Source organism: Akebia trifoliata, chromosome 14 (genome assembly GCF_017979445.1).
Source record: "Akebia trifoliata isolate Shusen 1 chromosome 14, ASM1797944v1, whole genome shotgun sequence".
NCBI classification, from domain to species: Eukaryota; Viridiplantae; Streptophyta; class Magnoliopsida; order Ranunculales; family Lardizabalaceae; genus Akebia; species Akebia trifoliata.
The window spans coordinates 10,644,829-10,665,891 of record NC_141388.1 but is presented as its reverse complement, the minus strand read 5'-3'; the positions used below and the strand labels follow the sequence as shown (position 1 = coordinate 10,665,891).

At 34.9% G+C, this 21,063-nt stretch overlaps 1 protein-coding gene and 1 long non-coding RNA gene across 2 annotated transcripts; one reads left to right on the top strand and one right to left on the bottom strand.

Moving 5' to 3' along the window:
* The first annotated feature begins 1,435 nt into the window (after positions 1 to 1,435).
* On the top strand, positions 1,436 to 6,945 carry LOC147386201 (uncharacterized). Its single transcript, XR_015171766.1, has 2 exons — positions 1,436 to 1,615; positions 5,608 to 6,945. It is a non-coding gene; the product is annotated as an uncharacterized LOC147386201 (long non-coding RNA).
* A 7,996-nt stretch (positions 6,946 to 14,941) lies between these two features.
* On the bottom strand, positions 14,942 to 18,897 carry OPS (LOW protein: UPF0503-like protein, putative (DUF740)). The gene is made up of 2 exons (XM_086422661.1): positions 16,913 to 18,897; positions 14,942 to 15,832 (listed from the first exon to the last, which is right to left on the bottom strand). The coding sequence occupies exon 1, from the start codon at positions 18,749 to 18,751 to the stop codon at positions 16,931 to 16,933; it is 1,821 nt and encodes a 606-aa protein (XP_086278787.1). The 5' UTR covers positions 18,752 to 18,897; the 3' UTR covers positions 14,942 to 15,832; positions 16,913 to 16,930.
* Between the last annotated feature and the right edge of the window lie 2,166 nt (positions 18,898 to 21,063).

The following is a 21,063-nucleotide window of genomic DNA, read 5'->3' as shown; positions in this document are numbered from 1 at the left end:
CTCTATTTACTAAAACATCAAAGACCAAAAATACTTTTAAGATTTTTTTCTTACAAATTCCACTTTTACCCTCATAAAAATAGAAAATTCAAAAAGAAATAACCTAAACCTCATGTTATTCTCTTTATTTTTAGGGTTGTACTACTTTATCCCCAAAAGTTCTCCAAAAATTCTATAAATACTCTTATTTTCTATGAACAAGACATACTCTCAAGCCTCCTCCTCTCAACCTAAAACTCTATCAAAATCCCTACTCACCTCTCTAACTTTTTCTCAAACCAACCTCTAACTCAAAAACACTCACATATCTCTCAACATTTAACCAACAACTCTCAACTAAATCACTCAACCCTCAAGTTCATTTCTCAAGGCTCATACTTATTCAAGACTATTAAGGGGTAAGGTGGGTTAGGATCTAGTTTACTTTAAAGCTTCCATCTTCTTTTATTTTTCTCTCTTATTTTATTTTTTCGAAGCTTTTAGAATGTAATGGAAAACCCTCCTTCATCTCAAGTAGATTGAACATCAACCTTAGGCATGAAATGCTTGAGGTAATTTGGTCGAAAGAATGGAGGTTGAAGACCTTTTTTAACTTATTTTCCTCTCATGATTTATATATATACTATGCACACATACCACATATGCTTGACCATGATAAAGAAATGCGTAACACTTTTGATGGGGTTAAAATACTAAGTTTCTAGCGAAGCATGCATGCATCAAGGTCATGAATCTACGAGAACTCCATCCATAAAATTTTTCTAAAATCCTAAACCAACATCTCGATTCATGTAAAATATAATTATTACATGGGATATCCTCTTCTATAGGATATTCCCCATGTTAACACTAACATTAAACTCTCTTTCAAATATATACATTCTTACCATGTGCACACACCCACTTCATGCAACTCATGCATTTTGTTGTTTTATTAAAATTTTAAAATAGTCAAGTTTAAAAAGTAATCACCCTAGGTGGAGAGAATGGAGTGCCTAACACCTTTCTTATGCTCAAACCGAATCTCCTTAACTAGATCTTAGGTAGACTATATATTTTTCATAAATGAGAGTCACTAAAATGTCATGAAAAATAATTTTTCTAAAAAATTAATTCGGGTACCCATTTATATTTATTTCCAAAAAAGAATGGTAACGACTCCAAATAACGTAGTATTGAAGTTCAAAGATGAACATTCTCATGTCTACAAACGATTTATGATTCTTCAACTTATTTTGATGGGGTTAGAAGTTTCGAAATAGGCTAATTTTTTAAATCATCTTTATAAAAAATCAGTTCATTTTGAAACTTTTAACTTATATAAGTTCAATACAATTTGGCTGGTGTGGGGTGCCCTTAGTAATAATTAGGGTGCTTTTAACACTGTCCCCTATATAATAGCCATGCTTGTTTGCACTCCAAAATTCGAGAATGGTAGAACGAATTGTGGATCCACCTATAAATAGGCGTAGACCACTCCATAACTACTTGAAAAACACCCTAAAGTTTTGTAAGAGAAAACTCCTCCATAAAACTGACTTATTTTACTTTTCTCCGGTCTCCATCTCCCTCGTTTGCACGACCTGAACGAGGCGCACTAACTGAAACAAGTCAGGTTAGTCTCTCTCTCTCACCTCATAGCCGAAACCCTAACAGCGGATCATCAAAATCACACTAGAATTCATGTAAATTAATATTTCAAGAAGCTTTACTCTCTTTTATGTTTTCATTTCAATTCCTTTTTTTAGATTTTTGATTCCTCAAATTTCAATGTGACTTTCTTCTTCAATTTTTTTTCCTGTACAAGCCTTTGATTTATAGAGATTGTTATAAGGGTTAATTACCATTTCGTGAGCACCAAATTCTGATTTGGGCTCACTGCATTTTAATTCCCAAAACAATAAGAGCGAGATGGCAGGTTTTTCAAAGTGATGGTATCGTTGATATAAAGTAGCAAGATCGCTGATATTTTTTTTTGTCAAATTAGCAATCTCGCTAGTTTATATATTTACGATCTCGCAAAAAAGTAGCAAACCTATAACATCGCCACTTTTATAACAAATGAGATTGTCACTTTTCAAATAAATATCAGCGATCTCACTACTTTATATCAACGAGATCATTACTTTGAAGAACCTGTGATCTCGCTCTTCACATTTTGGGAACTTTCTCTTGTTATGTTATTTTATAAATTCATCATCTAGGTTGGATGAACATAGACGATTTCTCATTCAAAACTGAAATTCAGAGCGGAGGAGGAAGCAATAAAACATGGGCTCACACTTGTTGTGATCCCATCAATTTTTACCCAAACGATCTTGTTGTGATCGATACACTATTCTCAAATGAACTCTGTCTATAGTCCATCATAACATAAATCGGTGGAATTCAACTATCACAAGTTGTTTTAGGAATGGTGATATTGATACTGCTTGTCAGTTATTTGATAAAATGCCCCACAAAAATCGAGGTGTTGGGAGGATTTTGTCACTCACAACAAGAGTTTGCAAAAGAACAGAAATGGACACTTAGAAAAATATTGAAGTGAGTAAAAAGTCTACTAAGAAAAGTTGAATAGAAGGTATGTAATGACCTTATACATAAGTTAGACACTAAAGACGGTGAAATAGATGTTGACAAACGTGAATGGATAAGCTCAAGAGAAAAGTAAACACTTGGATTGTATTATATGCATTAAAGACAATGACTAAAATGTCTTGGCGAACCACGAAGATATCAAGGTGGATTGAGGTTTAAGACTAGGACGAGATGAAGGGGGTGGGGGATCAAGGAGCACACATGTTTTCTTAAAATTATGTACAATGGATGAAAACATATTTAGTGAAGATGAACATATGTGGGGCCTTAGGACTATATGGTATTCTAATCGAGGTTCGAAAATACATGGAAAGTACTGAATTTTCCTGGTTAGTTAAGTTGTTGAATAATGTTTGAAAACTAAGACAATGTCAGATGAATACAGAAGAAAAACTGTGGTACCTATACATAGAAACAAACAATACATGCAGAGTTGCACCAACCATTGAGGACCAAACTTATGAGCAACGCTTTAAAATTATATGAGAGAGTATGCTATGAGAAATATCAACCTTTGATGCAATCTTCTTACTTGGACAATTGATGGAGTCATTTAGAGAAAATAGGGAGAATTGTACTTAGATTTTTACCTATTTGTTGGAAGCATACTAAATATTACTTGAAGAGTTACATTGGTGGGTATTGGAAAAGAAAATCAATATACAAGGGAGTGATAACTAGTATGAGTGCAAATCTTAAGTACCATATTCAAGAAATCTCCTGTGGTATATGTATTTGCATATCGTCGTAGTGCTGGAAACATTGAAAAGGGGTAAATGCAAAATTAAAACTTTGAAGGGCTACTTTTATGTGCAAGGATTTTAGAATGTGTTAGACCAACACAAATATCGAATGCAACTTTAGTAAGAAGACACATAAAGAGGATGCTCCAGTAAAAAATCAATTGCAAGGACATACCTTGGAGTAGCCATTTTTGTTTTCTTTATGCAATAAGGATGGAGAGATTGAATAAGTTATTGCCTTAGTGGCCACCCCCCACCCATCCACCTACACACACCCACCCATCCACACCAAGATTTATCCCAGTACACCTGGTACGTTTGGAAGGGGTGACATATTTGCCCTGTGGGATTAGTTGGGTGATCTAAGAGGCTCCTCAAGGTATTAAAAAAATAATAACATTCTCTGTGTAATACTAAATACTATTGATGCCGGACGATGATGCCTAACCTAAAATGATGGATCTGAGACCACGATTAAATCAAATAAATAATTCAAATATAAATCTTATCTCATGCAACCGCTTGTGATAAGGAAGTGTAATAAGAAATTAAAATCCAAATCCTAAAATCAATCATAATCCCACAAAGAAAATCCCTTGAGTTTTAGGACGAAGCGATGTCAACAAAGATTGAACTTCCGCTAGCTAAGGGCTTCAATCCAATGTTCAATAGGACTTTTTATTTTAGGTTTTAAAATGGCTAGGACTAGAGTACATGGGAAACTTAGTTTATGGGAAAGTTTGGGCTGGATTTAAAGGGATTTTTAGGTAGGTTTTGAGGTCTAAAAAGAGGGTTTGGTGAGCACTATAGATGTATTTTATGGGCATTATAGTTTGAGATTTATGAAAGGTATGATGGGTTTTTGGGTGGGAATTGATGATTCAGCCAGCACAAAGAGTGTTCTATTTTTAATGGATTCGGGATATGATGTTACGATAAACAGAAAAATAAAGTAAAGATAAGAGGGAGAAGGGACATGTGATCTCGGACCTTGGAATCACACTGAAGGTCCTTGATTATGTTCTTAGCCTCACACCAAGGCAACACGGCTTCGCACCATGGACTCCATTCACAAGAGCTTCAGAATCTGTAATTTCCTTTATTCATTCATTCATTAGGGGAAAATTACATCACTAAACATCTATTTATAAAGTTCTCTAAACCCTAAATCTAATTTCAACCATCCAACTATCATAATGTGATCTAATGGTTGTAAAAAAAACTTAAAAGAACTTAAATATAACAAATAAAAAATACCATTTATGTCCCAATCCCATAACTTTATCTCCATGATTTTTCAGCCTACGAAAACTCATTAAAAAGACATGATAAAGTTACAAAATTTCCCCCAAACATCTATATTATGACTATGGACTAATAAAACATAAAAATAACATAAGCATAAAATTAAATAATCCATGATCTCAGATGTCCTCAACAATTGTCAAATTTATTTATAAATTAAAGCAATTCAACCACTTTCTTCGTGTTATTGTTTTATATTCATTTTTTTTTCAAATGCTCCAATCATTTTGCATGCCAACAACAACAAATAATAGAAAAAACTCTTAATGTATTATTATCAATAGAGTAGAAAACACATAGGGAAAAAAGTAGTAACACGTGAGTTCTATGCCTCAGCCAAAAAGGCATACGTCTCAGTCATGCTTCTCAATGAGGCATATGCCACTACAACTTTTACGTTTCTTCCTTGTGCTTTATGGTTTTATTAGTGAGCCTCTTCTGTAAACATACCTCAAGGCGTTTGCCTCACACTTCTTTGAAAACATTGATTGAGAATATATAGGAAGACACTTTTTATTTATGAAAAATATGGTTTTAGAGGGATTTGAATAAATAGATATGAATTGTTCAGTCGACCCCAGATAGTTGGGAGAAGGCTTTGATGATAGACATTGAAATGGTAATCACATTATATACCTTCATTTGGTGTCCATCCAACTTCTATCTATGAGTTAGGCTAAACTTCAATAAACATGATCTTGTTTCTCTTCAGGGTGGATCTTATAATTCATGCAAAAGTTTTTTATTTTTATTTTTATTTTAAAGATATTCAATTTAAATCATTGTTTCTTTGAGACTCATTGGATCTTCCTTAGTTGCACGAATTGCTTTGTCAGTCAAATGGCTTCTTTTGTTATCTTTCATTTCTCTCCATTTTGGATTCTTTGGACCATCCAATGCTTTGTTCTCGTCATCTCAAACAGAACAACTTATTTTCATCTTTTTCATTATTTTCTACCAGAGAAAGCGGAAAATAGATCAATTGCTACATGAAACATCAGCTCATTCTGACTTGCCTCAGGAAAAATCAAATGATCGAAGTTTTACTGAATTAAGAAGAGGGCAATGTTCTTTTGCTCTTCAATTCCATGCTTGATCGGTTGTACTGTCTCAGACAAAAGATCCAAGTAGGTCCTTCAGACCTCACATAGTTCAGTCAGGTCATTGACATTCGCCGACAATCTCTCAAAAAAAAAAAAAAGGATTCCTAAAGGCCCCTCCTTTTAAACCAAGTCATTGGATTGGAACATCCATCTAGCAAGGAAGTTTTGCCCATTCTTGATTGACTCAGATATTGGTTCAAACACATTGAGTCCAAAAAACAGGTACACCAGACCCTACATGGATTAATAAAGTTACTGAGATAGTGGGAGGTTTCAATCTCACTCGATTCTAATAACTAGATTAGTAGGTCAAATCTATCAAGTCCTAAGAAGTTGAGACAACATTAGGCATCTCAAAAGTCAGTCAAGTCACTGAACTTTATCAGTGATTATCTTTCGAGAATGGCAATTCCTGTTGGCCCACGCTTTCAGGCTAATGTTCCTGAGTGGACTAGTCCACTCACCGTTGAGAATTCATCCAATATTGACTGTATTTTAGATGATTCAAAGTGGCTAGGTACCCTGATTTGGCCGATCAAAGGTAGAATCACAAAAACCAATAAGGAAGTGATAGGAAAAGGGAGACCCTATTCATGCACATGTAGCACTTCCGGGTCCACAAATTGCATCAAACGCCACATAATTGAGGAGAGGATACGACTACGATCTGAACTAGGTCCTGCTTTCTTTAGTTGGAGATTCGATGAGATGGGAGAAGAAGTTTCTTGGAAATGGACAGTAGAGGAGCAAAATACTTTCGACATTCTCGTGAAAATGAATCCTACATCTAAGAATAAGAGTTTCTGGAAGCCCATGTCAGAGTACTTCCCATCCAAATCCAGAGAAAGCATAGTGAGTTACTATTTCAATGTATTTGTCCTTAGACGGATGAGCAAGCTGACCAGATTGGGTTATGCGGTAGTTGACAGTGATGATGAAGTCGATGAAAATGTAGGCAGTTCTAAAGGTCAAAAAAATCGATATTTAAATGGTCTTCGTTGATTCCCCAACTCAATTTCAAACTCATCTAAACATTTATACAGAGTTTGATCAATCTGGTAGGAGTTATTAGGGTATCCCAATGGTCAAATTTCTTGGTTCTACTGGAATTGATTCGAACACCTAAATTTTGCACCTATCCGAGCAAATTGGTGTGTTATGGCAAGAATTAAATATAATCTGATTGTGGAGATTTACTTTGTTCTCAGTAAACATGTTGTTGGAATTTTGTGGCCATTAAGGTTTTAGTGCTCCCCATTGACTCATATTGTTTTATATCATAGTGATGAGCATTTATATGAGGGGACATATATCTTAGTTCCCCACAGACACTTGGTATGGCTTGCAAGCGAGGCCAAGACCACAAGTCCTAAAACTTTAGTAGATCGGGTCTGAAGGCATGAGGCCTAACGCACTGCAATTTTGGGCTAAGGGGTTAGTCCTTATTGAGGTTTATAGTGACCCAACGATTTAGGCATGAGGCATGTGGCCTCTTATGTGAAGGTTCAAAGGCTTGAGTAGACAAGAGCCTAAAACCTCAACGAAGGTGATTTAAAATCGAAAAGATAGATTTTTCCATGTGCATGCCATGAGAGAAATCCCTTTGCACTCATATGTAATGTTCATGCAATGGATGAATGTCTAAACTTGTCCTTAGGGGACACTTGGAATCCATTGGATGAGTGATTGGTTCATTTGATCTTTTCTCAGTTTTGATTTGTCAAACATGGACTACTGGAAAGAGACCGATTAATCATAGACCAATTGGACTTAGTGGGGATTAGATTGTAATCAATTGCAAAAGGCTCACTTGGGATGCTGACTTATGTTATTAGTCAGAATCTAAGCGCCAACATGCTTGCATTTCTCCTAAAGTTTTCGAAGTTTAATTTTTGTACATATTGTAAGTCCTTGATGCTCACAAGGATCTACTTGTTTTATTTTTTTTATCTTGGTAAATATTTTTCACTTAATCTATTTTCTTATTAATTTATTTTGTAAGCATTGAAGTTAGGGTAAAGAAGCGATATAGATGTATGACTTAGATTTAGAGATGATGGTGCTTCTAAATCTAAGGGTTAAGAGATTAATTCTCACTTCTGTCACCTCATGGACCCTTAAATTATTATGGAGAATAAATGTGAGGCTTCAACCATAAGGAAGTTATCATTTTAATAAGTCTTTCCTAATACACATGATAACTCTTTTCATATATCTATATAAAAAAAACACAATGGTGGGGCCCACTTGTGAAAGATAAATGTCCCCTCAGTTATAGTGATGCCTTTCTCTTCACCCCTTTCAATTTTATTGTCTTTTCTCTCATCATCTTTTCAATTTTACTATCTTTCCTCTTTTACCTCCTTTTTCAATAATAGCCCTATTTAATTTTATTATTTTTTCTCTTTTACCCCTTTAACTTCAAAGTGGGCCTTATTCCTTTGTTCCCTTTTCCAATAAAACCCTTCTAAATTTATTGTTTTTTTCTTCTTTCACCTCCTAAGCCCTACAAAGGATGCCCATGTCGTAGGCACACGCGAACTCTAGTCCATGATAAGTTATCCTTGATATGACTTTTGGTCTTGCCTCTTAATGATCTCAACGACCTTTGCTTTATACCTCTACTGTCAAAACTTTATAAATTCCTCTTATAGTTTCCATTCTTGACATAAGAGAATTGTTAGAGCATTTTCCTAATTGTGTTGAAGAGTTCTCTTTTTTTAATTATTCTCCATTGAAGTTGTGGGTTGTCAATCCGAAGGATAACATGGGGTGTACTAAGTTCCATTGAGTTAGCTTTTAGGCATTGACAATCTATGACCTCTCTCATGTTTCTCTCCTAGTTACTTACATATCTTGATTTGTAGTTTTTAAAATAAAATAAAGTTGTGGCAGCTCATCCTTGTTGACCTTGTTTATGTTTTATCCATTTATATCAAAAGTTGTAGTACCATCATCGTAAATGTTGTGGTTTAGTTAATAGAATTAAATGACTAGATTTCTATGCCATCTAATAGTACATATATATATATATGTCGGATTTTATCTGAAATTTGAGTGATCCGAATTTAGTAGGTTTGCCTTCTTCAAGTATATCCGAATTAAAAAATGAGTCAGATATGGGTTGATGTCCCTTGATCCAAGTCAGATATGGATCCATCCCTATATTAGCCTAGATTTGAATAATATATTACTTTGTAATTTATATTTTATATTTTTAAGGGTATTTTTGACAACTAATAAGTGTTGGGCATAGAGGCTAAAGTCTCCCTTCATATAGGAAGAGATCTTGAGTTCAAGTCACACATTTAGTGATTTTAATTGAAATAATCTTGAATAGTTTGAAATTATCTAACCTGACTGAATCAAATCAATTAATTCGATCGTCGGATCTGAATATGGGTTTGATAAAAATAAAATGGTTTGGATATGGTTTTAGCTAGTAGAATCCAGTCGGATCTGGATCCTGGTATGAATCCGAATATGGATATACTCATATCCGACTTGAACCTGACCCGTTTTAAGCTCTAGTCTTGTGCTGTTTTTTTTACGTTCTCTGAAAGGATGTCCTATATCTCATCGTCACTTGTGGAACATGCAAAAAACAGCGCAAGGTGATTCAAATGAGTTCTTTATCATAATCTCCAAAACCTTATCCCAAGTATTTGGGTGAGCCAAATGAGTTAATCATCAAAATCATCTGTTTACCAAATATTGGGGTTGTGATTACCATTTCACATCCTCAAGTCAAGATCCACAGTAAGGGTTTGACACTATCGTACGCTAATTGTCAATTTGATGCAATCTCCCTTTTCTGGCAATGTAAGCCAATTGCTCATGCTAGATTTGATCAAGCGAATTGAGTATATGAATTGATTGATGGTTCAACGGATTCAACCAATTGTTGTTGTGAAATGATCTGATGTTTTTCCTTATTACTAGTGGATTGATGAAGCTTTCGAGGGCAGCTAATCAGTATGGTGAACAAGGGAGCGTTTGATTCAGATTGTAGAACTTGATTCTCGTTTCTGATTATGGATTTTTAAAATCAGATTATAGAAACTGATTTTCAGAATCCAAAATCTCGTTTGGCTAACACTGTTTTTGAAAATTGATCTTGTGGAAAAAAATTACCCAATTATACTTCTTGAGATTGAAAATAAAAATAAAAATACATATTCTAGAGATTGAAGATGATGGATTTTTGAGAGAAAAATCAAACATTTTTTGAAAGAGTTGAACAAATTGACAGTTAGGTCATTTTCTATTAGGTTTCAAGTTAATTATACGTTAAGAAGCATAATAAGATTACACAAATTTTTTTGATGATTTTGTATTTGTATTTCAAGTACTATTATTGTTGGTGTTAACTATAATTATAAATAATTATATATTAGTATTATTATTTATGGGAATCGTTCAGAGGCCCTAAAGAGCGCCAAACATTTTTGAAAATAGGGATTAGAAGTTTTAGAATAGGCTGATTTTTTGCGAGGATGATCTCTATGTTGAAGAAGTCATCCTCACCAAAAATCAGCTCATTCGGAAACCTCTAACCCTAGTTTACAAGTTGAAGAATCGTGGACCATCTAATTTTTATAAATTACTTTTGATGTGGTTAGAAGTTTCAGAATGGGCTGATTTTTGGTGAAGATGATCTACTCATCATAGAGATCATCCTCACAAAACATCAGCCCATTCTGAAACCTCTAACCCATACATTGAAAAAATGTTTGGTACAATGTTTTGGCTCTCTTTAAGGCCTCCGAACGCCACCCATTATTTATATTAGTTATTATTGTTATTATGATTGTTATTTTTGTTATCATTACTACTAATATTACTAATATTATTATTAGTTACATTATTAATATAATTATTTTTATAATAGTAATAATAATAATTACCTAATAAGTTAATCCATAAACATATATAGGAATAGTTAAAGAGACTTTTAGATAAAAAATTATTGCCATGTTTCAGTTCAGGGTTGGCACGACAATAATTGTATAGTTGATTTCTTGATATAGCAACGATTTGCTAAGATATCGAATATATATGTGACAATAATGCAGATAGATGGATTTTTGCGAACTAACTTAAAAATACATATAATAATAGCCAAGTGGATGTCTAAATCAAAAGTTACCTTCTACATAATTTTAAGGATTGAGATGACGTCAATGGTGTAGAGATTGTTTTAGAATCGTGATAATTTGACTACCCCACGTGGCAAACTTAATCAACTACCCTGGTGTGACAAGCTCGGAACCGTAGATCTGTGCTCCTCAGCGTTCACAATTGCACTTCCCCATAAAAAAAAATGTATCCCAAGGGAACCGTGTATATTGAGGAGCACAGGTCAATGGTTTCTGAGCTTGTCACGTCAGGTAGTTGATTGAGTTTGTGGTAGTCAGATTATCACAACTCATTGTTTTAATATTGGAGTGATTGCTAGGATATTGAGTGATCAATGATATCGTTACATAGATTTTTATGAGATACCCCAAAAGCATATATAATAATAGTCAAGTTCGTTCTCAAATCAAAAGTTATGTCATGTTTAAGATTTAGTTAGAAACGACATAAATGGTGTAGCCATCACTTTGATATCGTAAAGACCACTTCGATCACTATGATATTGAAACAACTAATAGCTTAGTTACATAGATCTTCGTGCCAAAAACCTATATAATAATAATCAAACATGTTATGCATTGAGATCCGGATTCTCAAATCTCGAAGTATAATAAAGTGGTAGCATAATTATACATACCCCCCCAGTCCCCAGTCCCCCACTCTCCCTCAAAATTTGCAAAATCTCACCTCCACACAAACAACACTATCCAAAAAGTCTCCCTCTTATTGGAGCAAGCTATCAGCTCAGTATGAAATATGGAATGAAAATAAGATGGGCTAACAAATCGTGTATAATAAGGTTCTAGTCAATAAAAGATACCTTAATTAGAATAGTTTATGAAACCTACTATAGTGTCAAAAGTACCAAAACCTTACTCGTGTAAAATCCACTCAAAGAACTTTTAAATATAAAAAAACTATGATAATATATACTCACGAAGAAATCATACTTAACATACACAAATCCAAATCCAAATTCTATATTTTACCAATAAAACAGAAGTCATATTTTGAAGCAAAACAATCTCTCTTTTCCTCTTTCTCTTTTACCAACGAAACCAGTGACAATCCTTATTTGACAATCCAGGTGCAACACTTTATCTCATATGGGTTGGAAGTTTTGGAATGAGCTAATTTCTAGAGAGGATGATTTCTATGGAAAGGAGATCGTCTTCACACAAAATTAACCCATTCCCAAACTTCTAGCTCCATCAAAAGTTGTTTTTATAAGTTAATAGTAAAAATTGATAGTCAATAATTCTTCAATTTATAAATCACTTCTAATGGAGTTAGAAATTTCAGAATGGACTGATTTTTTTATGAGGATGATCTCCTCATCATAGAGATCATATTCGTAAAAGATCAGCCCATTTCAAAACTTTTAACCCTATTAGGCGAATTTGAAGATGTGTAGGTCAAATTTGAAGATGATATTGAGGGGGTGGAGGACTCAAACTACAATAGAGTCTTCATGCATGCTTGGGGGGCTATGGCCTCCTTTTTCTATAAGTCGAGACTCTTCTGCTCTTGGTTGAAACCTGCTTTTGGTGTTTGTGCGCTTAAATATTGATAGGTCATTTTCTTCTATTAGAGGACGGTTTGGTGTTGTTATTAGGGACTATGAGGGAGAAGTCTTGCCTGCTCTAGCGAGATGTGAGGAACCGAAGTCTGTGATATTCCATGAATTCCAGGGTATTTTTCAGGGTCTGAGTCTTGCTCGTTCCAAATGTTTATCCAAGATGCATGTTCAATCCGATTCCTCTTTGGTTGTCAAGGTGTTGAATAACAAGTGGATTGCCCCATCGTGTGTTCTTCACTTGGTTTTGGACATTCAAAATCTCGTGGCCAGCAACTTCATCGAAGTGAAGTTCTTCCACGTATTTAGGGAAGCCAACAAGGTGGTTGATTTTCTCGCTTCTTCCCTTTTGGGTTTGGGCTGTTTGGAGGTTGCTTGCGACTCCTCTCCTTCCATTGTTTCTCTACTTTCCCAAGATAAAAGAGGTGTGCTCTTCCTGCGTGTGTAGTTGGTCTGGGTCTGCCTTAACCATGTTGACCTTTAAAAAAAACCCCTATTAGACGAAGGATTGTACCTTATCCCAACCCTACACACACACAAGGCCTGTTTATTTACTTAGCTTTGAGCTTATCATTATTTTATAGACGTATGCTCTGATACCACTTTGTTATGCCTTAACAAAACGGACATCCAGATCAAAAGTTACGCACTGTTTAAGTTTAGGTTTAAGCTATGCCTAGAAATTAGTTGTTTTTGTCTTTGGAACCCCAAAAAAAATCAGTTGTTTTTTACACTATTTTCTCCTTAGATTTTTTATCATCTTCTCCAATGATAAGTTTTGTTTTTTTCTAATGAGAATTTTAAATCTAAATGATAGGTTCAGATTTTATGTTATACCTAGATGAACTTAAATTGGGCGTAATTTTTAATACAACTTTTTGTTGACTATGATTATATATGCTTTTGGTCTAACTTGCAAAGATCTATCCATCTAAATTATCTTATAAATCTATACAATATCATACCAATCCTATACTATTGATATAATAATGATCACTACGATAGTGTAGTGATCAATACAATAATGTAACAAACATTATAATATTGTAGTGATATCTTTGATGGTGTATGGATCGCTCGGATAGCGTAAATTGATAGATATTCGTCAAATGGATGTCTAGATCAAAAGTTACACTTGTTTATATACAGGTTTAGCCCGACATCAATAGTGTTACGATCGCTGTGATTATGCAGATGGATAGATTTTCGCGAGCTACCACAAAAACATATATAATATCTAAATGGGAGCCTTGATAATAAAAAAAATGATCCACTATTTACTTACATTTAAAGCTTTTGTTTGAGAAGAAGTATTAGCTTTTGCTAATTTTCTCTTTGTTTTGTACAAAGAAACTAACTTATTTACTTGCATTTGACTAGTTTGATGTGAGAAACCTTGCCTACTTCTCACCGCATTGGCCATCATTGCGGCTCGTCGTTTCCATTGGACGCCCTTGCTTACTTTCCATTGCTTCTAAGCCCCATTGTAGTGCATCGCTTCCGAGGAATGCCCTAGCATAAATGAAATGTTTTGACTATAGTTCTTGTTAGGAGGCACCAAATTTTACACCAGCCGCCAACTTGACACAACTCTCTTTCTTTATGTGAGCTTGGGCCTAGCAATGTTGTGTATAGGGAACACTACACGAGTGAAGTTTCAATACGTGATAAATATCAAGGATGAATCGAAAAAGAAATTTTGATGAGTGAAGATTCAAAATCCTTGTGTTTTCTAATGATTATTTATACATTTTATATATTAAAATTTTGATCATTGTAGGTACTTTCTTAATGTATAACTTATAATTATTTTGAACATTATGAACCAAGATATAAATTCTCTCTTGCTACCCTTAACAACAAGGTTCTAGAGTGATGATCCATAAACCCAAATTCAAACCAAATCAAGTACATAGTTGTAAACCATTGGCCATATTTTGAACTTTACCCCTCTTTTTCTAATTTAATATTTGATTTTACCACTAGAAAATAATCATCCACTAGCAGGATATAATTAAGTTGTGAGAAAAAAATCTAAAATCATAAAGAGAACAAGAATGTTCCTAAAGATAATGGTGATAAATAACATCAAAAATAGTGATACGCACATGTGATTTAGTCAATAAAGAAATTATCCCCTCTTGTTAATCTTTATGGTATCAAAAAACCATGGTCGGCTCCGTCACCATTTTCTTTTTTAATTACCCCCTTCATCGATAAAATCCGTATCCCCTAATTCATCCATCTTCCTCAATACCATAAATACTTTCAATCCAATGATCTCCGCTTTGCATAATTCATAATCTCTGCAGAAGAAGATGAAGTTGCACAATTCAATTGAATGCTCCAGAGAAAAATGTACGATGGGCTCGATCTAGGATCACTAGTAAGTCTTAACAGATTCCAATATGAATGAGATGCTACGATGATAATTCACATGCCGGTGATGACCACCAAGAAAGAAAAAAAAAGCTCTCTTTAAATTTGAAAGAAGTGGGCCAAAAATAAATGAGTCTCTACCTATTTGTTGGATGGTATATAGAATTTGTAATTGATCCTTCAAAACAGAATCCAAAGAACATATTTATAATAAAGAGAGTGAAATCTACAAGCATAGAAATTTTTTCGCCTCGGGAAAAAAACAGACAATTTCAAAATCTGGGGGACCAGCATCCATAGATCTAACATGGATCTTTCAATAATGCACCCACATCTGATCTGTCATTATCATCACGATCATCATTCCAAGCTTCCAAGTTGTATTCACTTTGTCCGCATGACATGTTAATCTTCTTGTCTCACTTTCCAACCAGAACCGGGACCATGTCTTCTTCAGCTATATTTGGGAAGAACCAAGGACTTAAGTTGTTGGCTCAACTCTGGAATCACAATGAGTCTATTATGACCATAGGATCAGATTCTTCTATTAGTTTTGTTTGGGTATAGGTATTGCCATATAACACATCGATTGCTCGATGCTCAAGTTCTCTCGGCAATGGCTCTTGATAGCAGAAGATCATTTCTTACTGGAATTAACTCCTGTTAAGAATCAAACTTCCAAGCAGTATGCCTTCAAACTCTTCCATCCAGGTTGAGCCATCAACCAATCATACAGACATCCATGTCACAAGTATGTTAAACCCACTAATAGCATTTAAAGACCATCAAAGGAACAAACAGCAGCCCCACGTTCATTTGCAGAAAAATTGAACAACGAAACTGCACCCAAGTGAATTCAATGTTGATGGTGGTCCAAAAGACTGGAAATAATACTGCAATGGGTTGGGAACAGGAACTTGTTTTATCCCTGTTAAGCAGAGAAAACCCCACCAGTTCTGATACCAAATGCTGTAAGCGAACTGCCCGGCCTGTAAGGCATACATAGAAGTATTAGTTACACTTGAAAAAAAAAATGTCATTTGGGTAATAATATATATAATCCTAATGGAGTTAAAAGGATAAAGAAACTGCGTAGAAGGCGACACTACTTGACATTGAAAGGGAGGATCATCTCACTCAGGTTAAAACTATAGATTACATTTCTTAGCTGAACCAAGAAAAAAAAGGAGTAAGACTACTACATTTTAAAACAAAAATATGAACAATGCCCATAAAAATTCCAGAGATGAATTTGAAATGGTGGAGCAACTCTTTTATTTCCTAAAAAGCAAGAACTTATCATCAGCAAACACAATAATTCATAGTGGTGACAATTACTCGGGGCATTCGTATCTAGCAAACACAAACACTTCAAAGTTTAAACAATGCTCAAAGTTTGCCAGAGTAGCCAAGAAACCCACCCTCCATCCCCCAAAGCCAGCTCACTAGTTAACTCTTTTTCGGATAATCAGAAAAATCCAATCATCTGGTAGAGAAACTACAACCATCTTTTTTTGGATGAACATTTAAACTGAGATTTAAGTTCACAGAGTGGAATCCTCATCAAGGTGGTTCTGAATTGTAATTAAAAAATCTGGTAAACTATTTCAGTTTTTTTGGGCTTGACCTAAGCAAAGATTGCTTCACAATGGCATTTTTCTACACCTATCTTATTAAAAATTACTGCTTCATAGTTCACGTACACAACATTTTAATATCAGAAGACCATGAACTTCTAGAGTGCCAAATATGTCAAGAAATGAACTATCAAAATCAACTCATTGCAAAGCTTCACTATTTATGATAATCCATTTAAAAAGAGTATCTCAAAGAAACACTTTTATTTGTTCCTTGAGCAAATATGCCTTCTAACAATCTATGGGTCACAAATTTCTGTTGTAATATCCCATTGTAGATAGAAAAGCATGATATATTAGAAATTGTTGACAATCTCATTATTTCTGCAATTTAACAAAACAAGCTAAGCATCAAGCAACAAAAAAATACAGATATATGTGTTTAAACTATAAAATGGTAAAACAACAATCAATCAATCAATCAAAGAACACCTGATGCATCTTCGATAATCAGTAGAATCGCACTACGCTACTGGCAATAGAATGTGAGTTCTTTGGCCTACTCTTCATGGACCCGTTCCTCCTACTCCTCATCGGTGTCAAATAGAATCGTAAGAGGCCGTTATCAATATCTTTCGGAGAATATCTTGCACTCCGATTCCGTTCCAACATGAACTCATCTTTTCTTTTGTTACCATGCCCATTAGTCTCCGCGCTACTCCTTATACTCCCCAATGATGCACCCGTGTTGAATGAATTCCTGGAACTAACAGTGCTATTGCTACGAAACATCCTGTTAAAACCCCCTTTCGATTGTCCATTGGGTTCCCTCCGAAGCTCTTGCCAAGATTCTGAAAATGATCTCTCAACCACATTAGTTCTACAATACCTCTCTTCTTCCTCAGATTTGTTGCCATTTCGCCTATATATTAAACTCCAAATGTTCCAACCCTTACTCCATCGACGAGACTTCTTCACACCCTTCCCATCAACACCACCAATGACAGAAGCCGCATCTTTGAAACCTGATTCTACGCTCTCCGAGCAATCATCTCTGAGAGAATTCGCCTTCAAATCCTTCCAATCTCCATCAATAGTTGTTGGAGACACTTTGGCATTTGAAATCGATTTGGTCTCATCACATTCTACCACCACAGAAACTGCCGCCTTCTTCCTTATTGAGCTCGACCGATCAAGACTCCTCCTTTGCCGCTGTAATGAGTCCGAGTAGTAATCCCGAGTCTGGGCCGATCCACCCGGACTTGTATCATTCTCATTGATCGAATTCGCACACTCTTCAACAGGGATCAAATTATCAGACCTTCGAATGGGAGGAACAACTTCTTCAACAACAGAACCCATCGGTGGAAGCCTTGGAAATGTCCTCCCAATCAAATGTCCATCCCAAGAAGCCCTGGGTTCATCCCACGAGTATCGTGGATCATCAAATGACATTCGACCCGCATCAAGCGAGAACCTTGGATCAGTATCACAAGATCTTCGTCCAAACCCGTAGTCCGCAATCTCGGAATACGGTTTCTCAACCTGCATTGTCACTGAACTCTCATCACAACCTCCTCTGTGCTTCTTTGTCTTCTGTGTTCTTCTCCATTTCTGCAATTTTTTACTGAGCACCGAAGCTGCCGACCAAAAACTCCCCGCAATCTCCTTCAAATCTCTACTCGAAGGCTTCTTAATTTGCGAATCGAGATCTATATGATCCTTCATCGTCTTCACTTCTTCTAACTCTTCTTCTTGTTCTACAATTTCTTCAACTTTGTCTTCCACAATGGGATTCACATTAGGAACCTTAACCCTAATTTCTTCCTCGATTTCCTCCTCTTCTTCTTCTTCCTTTGATTCGATTACAGGACCACCAACACCAGAAAACTCTAAATTACTCGATTCGACCTCAATTTCCACCTTGCGTTCATCATCTTGGTTGAAGAGAGACCAAAGAGTGTTTCGAACCCTAACGTCGCAAGATTTCCTCTTGGGTTCGAAGATGCCTGAAAATTTCTCTCCTTTTCCACCGGAAAATGACTTGCACCGGCGAAGTTCAGGGAAGAATGAAGAAGAGGGTTTGTTTCTGTTGTTGTTGTTGTTGTTGTCGTTATCTGTGATGTTGGAGGAGCCACGGAAGATGGATTTGAGAGCAGAAGTGGTGGTGGTGGTGGTGGTGGTGGTAGTGGTGTTGGTGGTGATGGTGGGATGTAGAGAAGAGAGGCGTTCGCGTAAACATGAGGGGCAGAACCCTGTGAAGGTCTCTTGAGGGTGAAGATTGCAGATTGAGAGACGGAGAGAGGGTTGGGGGGGAGGTTCCAGATTCATACCACCACTTGTGCTACAATGCGCACCCTCCAACAACTACTATAACCACAACTGCGTCTGCTCATGTTCCGAGCTCTGCAACTGCAAGAAAGAAGAAGTAAACCAGAGAGAGAGAGAGAGATAAGGTTAAAACAGAATAAAATTAAAACCCCAAAAAACCCCTTCTTTTGCTTCGCCTTTGAGGTTAAAAATTATTTTTGATTAAAAAATTATTTTTTATTTTTATTTTTGATTTTCTCTTTCGATGTTTTTGTTTTATACTTATAACGTCTCTTTATGCTTTTCTCCCTTTATTTTGGGATGATTTCAATATGCTACTCCTTCTTTGTACTTTGGGTAAATATTTGAGATAACACCCTAAGTTTTCAAACTCAATAAGAGAAATAAAATTACCTAAATAACCCCATCTTCAATATCTTGCTAAAACCCCCCCCCCCTTTTTTTTCATTTTTTTTTTTTCAACAACAACAATTAGAACAAGAGAAACATTTTCCTTCCTAACTTAGTAAAAATTTAAGTCTAATTAATGATCTTTCTTCTCAAATGGATTTCCACATCAGCAATCCAACTCCATAACCTTCTAAATTTCATTGAGCTTGATCCAAAATTTTGAAAATAGATAGCTACCGAACTTTCACATAACTCTTAAACTTAAACTTACAATTAAAATTCAATCATGAATTTTTCTTCTTTTTAAAGTTCATAAAATTTTATCCTCTACAATCTTGACTCATCAAATCATATTTTTGGATCCCACAAAGTGAATCCAAAGACCCTTCGTAAGGGTGAAATCCTTACTAACTTAGTAAGGTTACTTAGCCTCTTATAATAAAGGGCCAGACTATTTGCACCCACGACTTGTGCTGACTACACTCACTTAAACACATTTTTTAGTGTAATCTATAGAGGTGAGTTGGTACACTAAACATAAACTATGTGTGCAAAAAGAATAGTCCTTACAACAAAGGCTTAACCCAAAGATCTTAGGTTAACTAAACAAATCAAGTTTCATTATTCCACTTTATCCAAATTCAAGTTCTTTTCTTTTTTCTAGTTTTCTTCTGATTCTTTTAAAGAGTCTGATTTTTTTTTTAATTATAATTATAATCAACTTTCAAATAATATACCAAATAATTCCAATCTGACTTTTACTCAATTTATCTTATATTGGAATTATTCTTACAATTTTTTTTTTCCTATCATCTCTATTTTGTTCAACTTATTAATATAATGTTTCGTGAACCTTCACAGTATTGTTTTCACTCTCTAATTTTATCAAGTTCTTTCACTTTTAAGATAAATATTGTGCAACTACTTTAATCTATTGTTAAAAAAAAAAAAAAAAAACCTTGATTTTCTATTCAAATATTGCTTGATTTTCCTATCTTGTTATTAAGGTTTGTGAAGGATAGTGAATAAAATTAGAAGGGAAAATCTCAAGGTTGAAGAGTGAGAGTTAAAAAAAAAAAAATTGAGCTTGGATTATTTGATGGGGTTTCAATTCAAATAAATTTGTAAAAGTTTCGATAAAAATTGAAAAATATATAATAATGTTTTTAAATTTTTTACCAAAATCCATTAGCTTTTACCTCCTAAAAACCTTATCTTATTCTTGAGATTTGAATGTTGAAAAAGTTAAAATTTTTAGGTTGAAGGGGAATTTTATATCATATTTCACAATCAATCGATAAATTCACCAAATTAATTGACTAATTTTTTATTTGTAGAATTTTGTAACTACTTGGAGATACCCATTTTTGGCTAGAGGTTAATGACAAGAATGTATTTATATTACTAGTCTCTCGTAGAAGACCAAGGTCAAGGGGTATGTCATCAATTTGAAACATGAAAGGTGTCTCAAAATATTTACCATAGGTAAGTCCAAATCTCCGTTTTTCCTTTCTCTCCCGATCTCACGAACAAATTTCAAAAATTACGGAAAAGTAGAAAAAGCAAAAGCAATCAAACCCTACACCGCCACACACATCTTTTCCTCTAATTTTGTTTCTTTTTTTTACTATTTTTTTCTCCTCTTTTTCACTTCTCTTTAAATTCATTTATTTACTTTTTATTATCCCGTTATTAGACAAGCTTCTGGCTCAACAGGACTTAGCTTGTAAAGTTGTACTAAGAAGTCTTGAGTTTTGACTCCACACCTCAATTGCCCACGTGGCACACCCCCCTTGGATTCATTGGTCCAATCTTTGTTCCATCTATTTCATATATAAAAAAATCGAATTGATTTTGGGTCTATTGGTACGACTGTTTGAAAAGCAAATTTAATTTGACACAATGCCATGCACCATCAATTA